At 43.8% G+C, this 10,000-nt stretch overlaps 1 protein-coding gene across 1 annotated transcript in view; it reads right to left on the bottom strand.

Annotated features, from left to right (window-relative positions):
- The window catches only part of LOC308077006 (contactin-associated protein-like 2), a gene marked incomplete at both ends in the record, with an annotated part of 165,056 nt that overhangs the window by 146,690 nt on the left and 8,366 nt on the right, over positions 1–10,000 (bottom strand). The window contains one exon of the mRNA XM_080417535.1: positions 3,885–4,078. Coding sequence (XP_080273661.1) covers positions 3,885–4,078 — 194 coding nt within the window. The remainder of the gene's footprint in view (positions 1–3,884; positions 4,079–10,000) is intronic.

The raw sequence follows: 10,000 nt of genomic DNA, 5'->3' as shown, positions 1-10,000 counted from the left end.
TCTTATAAATAAACAAAGGACGCTGGCAGCTTTCAAGCTTTAAATGTCATCAGATCAACAGCTTGTTACTTCACAGCAGTGAGAAAGAAACATATATCAAAAGAGATAATTCCACCTGTTGATCTCTGGAATTACACATTCATATGCCACAACAGAGAAAAACAAATGTGGGCTGTGGGCTCGTCACTGTGCCAGAGGTTATTGATGGCATCCACTCAGCATCGATACTATTGCCTCTGTTTAAACAAGCAATATTTTTGGATCACACTGGCAATCAATTACAAACCAACCACCCACTCGTTGGCATACATCTAGACCACAAACTAAAAACAAACTTGAATATATAGTTACAAAAGCACCCGAGATTAATGTGTTTTGGAATAAATTTGCAGAAATATTAAAAGCAATAAATCAGGGGTAATTGCAGAGCCATAACGGTGTTCAATAAATAATAAGTGGAGGACAATTATGCAGCAGCACAAAAACAACAGCTTAATTTACTATCAAGTGTAAAAGATCCATTTATCATGGGAACAGTCCTGAGGGCCCTATTTTGCGCGTCTTAATTACCGCCAGGTCTTACGTCTTAGCTTAAGACCTGGGGGCTTGGTCAACCCCTTTCGGCAATTTTGAGGACGGTAAAATGTTCCGTGAAAGTAAAAGTGCTGAATGCGCTCGGAGAGAGAAAAGAACACACTCAATTTGTTTCCATCTGACAGCACTTCTACAAGCACGACAACAGTAAACTTGTATTTTATTTAATAGGATTAATGAAGGAATAAGTCTTTGAAATACCACCTAAATTGTGAGTGAAACATGATTATTTCAGATAGGATGGATTGATACGGGGTGAGTAGGGCTCTGGCTGTCTATCATGCATACATGCAGTTGTGTGCCTGTCCCACACGACATTTCTATTGACATCTATTGCATTTGATTGAGTGATATTCAAAGAAGAATTGATACACAGAATTAACATAGAGACGTCACATATTATAGAGACCTTTGAATTATAACAATCACTTGAGAATTGGCCGAGTATGGCTTAGTTAACACATCGAGTGCCATAAACGGTCCGGACCGTTTTTGAGGATCCAAACGAGAAGTGCCGAAAACGGTCCGGACCGTTTTTGACCCAATTCTATTTTTATACGAGTGGCCCACGTGGGGCGCTAAAACGAAACTTTGACATCACCTAAGGAGTTTCTGAGAAGAAGAGGCTGGATGTGGCTCCATGTCAAAAATCCTTCCGGTCGGCGTTTTCAATGTTATCTCCTTGACTAAAAGCTTAATATCTCCATTTCTTTTTAACGTGGTGGAAACGAGCCGTTTTCGATCGGCGATCACGCTGCAATGGAGGATCGCGTTGGAAATATTATTGTTCCAGGCGTTAGTCGGGACCCTCCGCCGTCTCGCACGCACGCTTTGTTTACATGCACTTCCGCGTCGGGGCTTCTACAGCACGAAACGTATAACGCAAGTGGATGGAAGAAATGCAGGCACTCAACGTATAATATTTTAATAAACCTCTGGCACCCAATGTGTTAAACTGCCGGTGTCCAAAACTCTATAACAGAGTGCATTTGGTACTCTACACAGAGTTGTGTAGAGTACCAAACAAATCGTGGTAAGTCAAGGGTCAAAATAGCAGATACTGCATAGCACCCTTAATTAACATATTAACATTCCCCCAGGCGCTAAATATGCTGGCGAGTCTTAACTGTTAGCGTTCAGCAAAATAGCATTTGTGCATAAGATGATGGTGGCGTTATTACTTAATTGGCAAGAATAGGACCCTGAGTGTTTACACGCACGCAAGCACGCGCGCACGCACGCACGCACGCACGCACGCACACACACACACACACACACACACACACACACACACACACACACACACACACACACACACACACACACACACACACACACACACACACACACACACACACACACACACACACACACCCCCACAAACCCGATCGCCAGAGAACTAGTATACATTGCACAGATCCAGTGCACGTTATTCGGTGCATAGTCGCCTAGAAACCCCGAAATTCCGTGCATATGTACATCTCTCCCTTTGTGACAAAACCATTTCGGAGGCGCGCAGTCTCAAGGGAATTGTCGCCACGTAAGGGGCCACCGAGCGAGCTAAAGCCAGCGAGTTGCCGTCCCGAACGTTGCGACATTCCCTTGTGCCTACTCAGCGCCGTTTGAGTTATGTACCGATAGGCACAGAATCGTAAATTTTGTTGTGGGGACTGCTCTGCTTCCGGGTTTTTCCGGGTTGCGACTGGTTACGCCCACCGTGGGACTCGCCGTACATATGCACGCAATTTCGGGGTTTCTAGGCGACTATGCACGGAATAACGTGCACTGGATCCGTGCAATGTATACTAGTTCTCTGGAGATCAGGCTGCACACACACACACACACAGATACATAGTTTTAACACATTCAGATTGTACCTCAGTCAAGACTTAATTTTCAATTTGACTAGTAAAAGCGATAATGGTACACCTTCTGTGCACGACTCAGTTCGTTCATTGTTACAACTCATCTGCATGTGGGACCTCGTCATAATGTGTTAACTGGATATCAAGCCCTATATTGTTCGCATATTCAACGTTGTGAACATATCGCTTTAGGCTAATAGACAATGACCTCACTCAAAGGCTAATGCTACTGAGAGGGCCATTGTTTGCAGGGGTGAAGAGAAATGGGTTTCCAGTGTCAAGTTAATGCTTCACTATCACATTGAGTTTTAATTGTCGCTTCCTGTAAATCCCTTTACGAAAGATGAATGTGCTAATTAGTCAATTAATATTAATATGGGACAGAATGTGACATTCGGAGTTCCCCTCCCACACAACGCTCAGCACATAAAACTTCAGTATGTTATTAATAAGGCAACAAAAATGACTTGTTTTGTAATCACACTGGCCTATCAACAAATGCTCTGCTGTCTGGTTGAACAACACATAGGCACGCACGCACGCACGCACGCACGCACGCACGCACGCACAGACACAGACACAGACACAGACACAGACACACACACACACACACACACACACGCGCACATGCGCACACGCACACGCACACGCACACGCACACGCACACGCACACATATCAAATTCAAATCTGCCATATTTGGATTTACGGTCCCGGAATAGAACTGGGAAAAAATGCTATTGGGTGGACAGGGATAGAGGGCGGGTCTTCACTCATTAGAACCAGTAGAAGCCCCAGAAGCATACCCTACTTTATCATCATTTTGGAAAAGAATGGGACCATCATTTACAAAAACGCATATCATGATAATTGAAAGAAGGTTTTCTTTCAAACCGGGAAAGCATCTTTAGATTTCTTTGGGCTGTTCAAAAATAGCAGATATACAAGCTCATAGCGCAGAGTGCCGTGCTATGAGCTCGTACATCTGCATTTTTTTTGGAAAAAGGTGAAGATTTGTGCAAATATATATATATTGTGAATATATATTTTTTCTTTTTGGAAAGCAAACATTTTTAACTCAAATCTTTGCTTCTGGGGGGTCCCTGGAACAACATATTTTGAGATGGGGGTCCACGGCCAAATACATATAATTTTGGGGGCCCTTAATTGACATGAAACAGTTTGAGAACCACTGATATAGCAGCATACACTTTTTCAAAAAGCTATTAGGATTTAGAAGACATTTGTAGAATCCCCCAGAAGCAAAGATTTGAGTAAAAAAATTACGCTTTAAAAAAACATACATTCAAAGATTTACAAAAATGTTCACGATTTTTCAAAAATAGCAGATCTACAAGCTCGTAGTGCGGCACCGAGTGCCGTGCTACGAGCTTGTATATCAGTCTCTCAGAGTGTTGTCTGCTCACCCAGATGTTGCCGTCCTGGTGGTAGGGCTTCCAGTTCCTTCCTGTGTCGCTGTAAAAGAGGCGGTACCGCGTCGTCCAATCGGAGCTGCTGTAGCGGCCCTGCGTTGCGATGGCGCTCACCTGCTTCCTGGAGCCCAGGTCCACCTGCAGCCACTGGTAATGATCCGTGTCCAGTGGAGACCAGCCACCAGCACCTACACACAATATCACAAGAACATAACATCTCAGTACTTCGCTGTTGGACAGAAACCTTGTGTCTCCATATTTCAACTTAAAGGTAGGGTATGTGATATTTTTTGGTCAAAACAAAATATTTGTTGTTAAAAGGTTAAAGCACTATATTCTGATAGTAATCATTGCGATAGAGTGTTTGTTCAATAACAGGAGTCTCACCGTCTCTCCAGATCTTTAATAAACAGAAAATAAATTTTCAGGTAGGTGACAAAACTTCTAGCCTGGTTCCAGACGAATCTGCCATTGCAAAAAAAGATTTGCCCAATATCTACACAGTGATATTAGTCTGGCCATGCCAGGCTACAAAACTTCAGCCAATCAGGAGAGAGTACCCATTTATCAGCTTAATTTTTATAGTGTTCCAGTTCCAATTTTGTCCTCACTTCCATTTTCCCTTTTTTAATCTGTATCCTGAAAATCCATTTTCCGTTTAATAAAGAGCTGGAGAGACATGGTGACTCATGTTACTGAACAAACACTCTATAGCAATGAGTACTATCAGAATATAGAGCTATTTAACACTGATTTTAACCAAAGAAAATGACTTACCCTCCCTTTAACACATTGATTGCCAAGATATTAAACATAGTTTTCTATCCCCGTGCCGGCGTATAATTACCTCAATCCGATGATATTTGAAACGCCGTGGAACCGACATTGTGTAAAAAAAACACACGGAAAAAGTTTCCTGTGAGTAGACGGAAGGATCTGTGTATCCATGGGAACGACAAGTTTCCAACCGCAATCCGCCATTTTGGAGCTTTGGTCCGCTGAAAACGGGTGGTTTTCAATGGAAAAAAAAGAAACTGAGTTACAGCCGTTTTTCTGAAAACCCCATCATTGGGGCGGATGGAAGTGACGTTTTTTGGAATGATGTCACATCCACATTTTTCTTCTCTGAGAGACGATCGATCATTCCAAAGCTGTGTTAGGTTGCCCCTTGTGGAATTTTCTTTGTGGATTCTAAAAACGAGTTAACTCGATCTAGGCAATCAATGTGTTAATTCGCAAATTAATGTCACACAAAAGTAGTGAAAATTGCCAATCTACAAGTGCACAGCGACGACGCATTGTGAGCTTGTCAAATTGGTGTGTGTGATGTGTGTGTATGTGTGTGTGTGTGTGTGTGTGTGTGTGTGTGTGTGTGTGTGTGTGTGTGTGCGCGCGTGTGTGTGCACGTGTGTGTGCGTGTGTGCGTGCGTGTGCGTGTCTTATGACTATGACTGATTCCTAGACTTGTGTAGATAGGTGTTGACAGTGAAGGATTAACGGAAGGGCTTTAGGTGCTGAAGCACAGGGCACCAACCTTGGGGGGGGGGGGGCACCAAACGGCGGGGAGAAAGTGAAAGAAGACTGAACCATCGGCGAAAAGTGCCGAAATTTAGAAGCAGCGGCTGCTGAAGGAGCGCTAAAACGGTGAAACGCGGCAGAGAAGCGGCAATTTTCCGTGCCGTGCCGCTCCCCCACCTGAAAAAACGGTCCCGGGGGGCACCAAAACGGGTCGTAGCACCGGGCACCACGAAGGGTTAATCCGGACCTTGGTGTTGATGGGATGTATTATTGTCAAGATAGTATAATACTGTGCGCAACATTGCGTCTTTACATTTCATGGAGATTTATTGTCAGCCGAGAATGCAGGTTCGAACCCATGACCTTGAGGTCGAAAGGAAAGAGCTCTATACCAACTGAGCTATACCCAGACTAAAGAAAATGTCATGAAATTGCATCCATATGTGATGTCTGTACGGACAACGGACAATGGTTGAGATGAGGCAGGCATGGGTTGCAAGGAAGAGCAAATCAGTGAATGAAAGATTAGAAAATGTTAGCTGCAGAGAGGGAGGATCGAGGTATAGAGGCCTTGAGAAGATGAGAAAAGAGGGAATCAAGCAGGGCAGGAAAAAGTAACGAGAGATTGAGAATGACAGATAACCAGGTGATGAGAGGAATGGAGAGGAGGGTGTTGGTGAGGCTGCAAAGCATCTGCCACACACACACACACACACACACACACACACACACACACACACACACACACACACACACACACAGCCCTGTCAGATAACCAGACCTGTATCACTGGAAACGTCAATAAAAACCTCAAAGAAATTACACAGCGAATTACAATGTTCCCCTGAGGGAATAACACACACACACACACACGCGCACGCGCACACGCACGCACACACACACACACACACACACACACACACACACACACACACACACACACACACACACACACACACACCAATTTGACAGTGATGAGTAAACAGGGGGTGTAAAATGGAAGATTAAGAAAACCCTGACAGCAATGACGCCACACTTTAATGGCAGCACAGGATGGAGAACAGGATGAGAGGATGTGAAGAAGAGGAGGAAGATGTGAGAAGAGAGGATGGACATATAGCGGGGGGGGGGGGGGGTGGATGAGAGAGAGACATGAGGAAGTGAGGAGGGTGGATTCTATGTTTTAGTAATGAGGGTACGGAGATGATAGATGCGTTTATGCGAGAGAGAGAGAGAGAGAGAGAGAGAGAGAGAGAGAGAGAGAGAGAGAGAGAGAGAGAGAGAGAGAGAGAGAGAGAGAGAGAGAGAGAGAGAGAGAGACCTGCTATCGACTGAGAGTCAAATGTTAGAAGGTTCAAATGAAAAATTGATGGAATACAGAGAAGAGATTGAAAAGTTAAGGGTGGAGTCAGAGGCTATGGAGGAGATGAGAGGGAGAGAAATCAACTAAAACTAAGTATTTTCATGAAATAAAAACCATTCCAAACCAGCTTTAAAAACAAATTAAAACAAACTGAAATTGATAAACATTAAATCCAAACCAAATAAAAAATCTAAACTAATTAAAAATGCTAAACTATAATAACCTTGGTTATTACACCATGTCTTGTGCAGAAGTACAGAGAAGACAGAGGTGATAAACCTGGAGTGGTAGTGACAGAGGAAAAGGTGAAAGAGAGGACAGAGGGGGATGCGTATATGGAGGTGCGACAGGATGAGGGTCACCATGTGTGTGTGTGTGTGTGTGTGTGTGTGTGTGTGTGTGTGTGTGTGTGTGTGTGTGTGTGTGTGTGTGTGTGTGTGTGTGTGTGTGCGTGAGAGAGAGAGAGAGAATGGGGTGTGAGGTCAGAGGAAATGAACGAGGGAAGAGATGAGAAGAAGAAAAAAACAGTAGAGTCTCAAAGACGATGGAAGACAGGAAACGAGGGAACGATAAAAGGAAAGGTGAGAGGAGATAGGGCAGATGAAATAAGAGGAGCGGTCAAAGGAGGGCTGGGCGTGGGTAGACCAGACGAATCTGCCAGTGCAAAACAAAATGATTTGTGTCTGGCACCGCTCCGTGGTGAATCCTTTTCCTGCTCCCGAAGTCTGCGGGGACCAATCAGGGCCCAGTATTAAAATATGGGAGACTGTAATTGGTAGTTGGTTGTAAGGCTAACCAATTGCATCCAATTTTCATCCCGCCCCCTTGGAAAAAAAAACGTCCTCGTAGAAGCATCAGACTCATATCCACGCAGTGATATAGTCTGGCTATGCGAGGCTAGGGCGTGGGGCGATATATATATATATCACATTTTCATGTTAAATTCAATACACTTTTACTTATGACATAGCATGAGACTGCATTGTTAAATGGCAGTTTAGATTATTTATTTATTTAAAGTCGCCAATGTCACCTCTCATATCTACTGTACCTCTACCAGAACTGTCTGAAACCAAGTCCTCCTCCCTGACACAATATTCAACATATTCTAATTGTATTCTGACCCGTAGCAATACAATGAAGTGCAGTCGATCCACAAGGCCCTATCCCCCCCTCTGGGAATGTATTTGATGCACTGCATGCGTGGTGAAAACTGTCACCATCTCCTCAATGTGAAACCTGTCCTAACCCCCCTGAGGAATTCACAGATGCACTTTGTGGTGAGGACTGTCACCATCCCTCACGACACGTCAAATCTGTCCCTGCTTTTCTGTTCAATACCAGCACAGTGTGAACTCAGGAAGCTGACATCAGCCTTATCCAATCCATGAAAACCACCATTATGGATTACCTCAAGGAGAAACATGATGACCATGACACCAGTGATTCGATGAACATCCTTGCCTTATCCATGGATCCAAGATTCAGAACAACATGCTAGATCAGGGATCTTCAACGTTTTTCAGGCCAATAACCCCTTAGCTGAGAGAGAGATGAAGTAGGGACCCCCGCTACATATTGTATAAAATTGTGTTGCAGATTAAACTTTTTCATAGATTTCATAGTCAGGAATCCTCTCTAGACCTGCCCCTTGTGTTCACTCCCCCTTGCATTCCTTGTAATCAGTCCCCTTTGCTAATTGTCTACTCTTCACACGTTGCTACTCACCTGCTGTCTGTTGCTCTAATTAGTTTGAGGGTATATTTCAATGAGTTTTATGACAATACCATGTGTCAGTTTGTCGTAGTAATGCCTGTCTTCTTCCAGCCTGAACCACCACCCACCTACCTGTTTGTTCCTGGACTGAGAAGTTGACCACCTGTTTTTTGGATTAACCTTTTGCCTTGCCCTTGCCTGCCTTGTTTTTCTGTTTGATGACATACCTCTGGTATTGACCTTTGTTCTGTTTTTTGGAACTTAAGTAAAGACTGAGTTAACTTCATTCTGCCTCTGTTTTCTGCACTTGAGTCCCTCGGAATATTCTGACACGTACGTAACACGTTGGATCCATGTTAATGTGTATTTTCAGACAGTTAACCTTATAAACAATCAATACTTAGTCAACTTGACCGTTTGGCACAGTACTTGGTCTGCAACTCTCTGAAAATAGCCGATCTACATGTCGGCCGATCTACAAGTTGGCTATTTTTAGATCGGCTATTTGCAGCTAATGTTCCCTATCACACAAAGATTTGGCGGACCCCCTGTAGTAACTGAGGACCCCCCTAGGGGTAAAGCACAGAGTCATCAGAGCGTGCAGCACTAGCATTCAGCCTGACAGAGAGGTTACAGCCCATGAAGAAGACATATCTGAACTACCAGTGGCCAAAAGGGAAAAGGAGAAACACCTATCACACAGAGAGAGAGAGAGAGAGAGAGAGAGAGAGAGAGAGAGAGAGAGAGAGAGAGAGAGAGAGAGAGAGAGAGAGAGAGAGAGAGAGAGAGAGAGAGAGAGAGAGAGAGAGAGAGAGAGACCATTGAAACCAAAGGCAAGGTTGTTGTTGTTTTGGATGTATTGTATATTTCAAAACAATATAAAAACGAATAGAATACGCACATCACTTGGTTGAGGTGCTGGGTTGGAAAGTAACATGAAGAAAGAGAATGAATAAATACATTTATTGACAACGTTTCGAGCCAATTAAGGCTCTTCATTCTGGTCAAACTAAGTTGAAACGTCGTCAATAAATCACACTGGAGCAGATGAGTGCGGATTTATTATTTTATTTCAAAAGGATGAGTTGAGATTAATATTATATAAGAAAAAAGTTAAAATAAAACAGCTACTGTACAATGGAGATCTATACACAAGACATGTTACTAATAGATCAGGTTCCTCTCTCTCTCTCTCTCCACATGCTGCTATATGTTTTATGCTCCGTTCGTTCTCTCTCTTCTTCCTGTTATGTGACATGTGGTCCTCTCTGTGCTCCACACCTCCACCCCACCTCTCTGTTCTCCACCTTGTCATCCATCTCCTCCCTCAACATCTGTGTGTATGACAATCCTCCAGATGTGCCCCTCTCTCTCTCCCCCATAACCTTAATCCCCCACCTTCCTGTTCTCCACCTCATCACAATACTCCAGATGCCTCTCTCTCTCTCTCTCTCTCTCTCTCTCTCTCTCTCTCTCTCTCTCTCTCTCTCTCTCTCTCTCTCTCTCTCTCTCT

This window comes from Gymnoscopelus braueri (genome assembly GCF_963280865.1).
Source record: "Gymnoscopelus braueri genome assembly, chromosome: 21".
Classification (NCBI taxonomy): domain Eukaryota; kingdom Metazoa; phylum Chordata; class Actinopteri; order Myctophiformes; family Myctophidae; genus Gymnoscopelus; species Gymnoscopelus braueri.
Note: the sequence above shows the minus strand (reverse complement) of the source record. Positions and strands in the feature narration are given on the sequence as shown.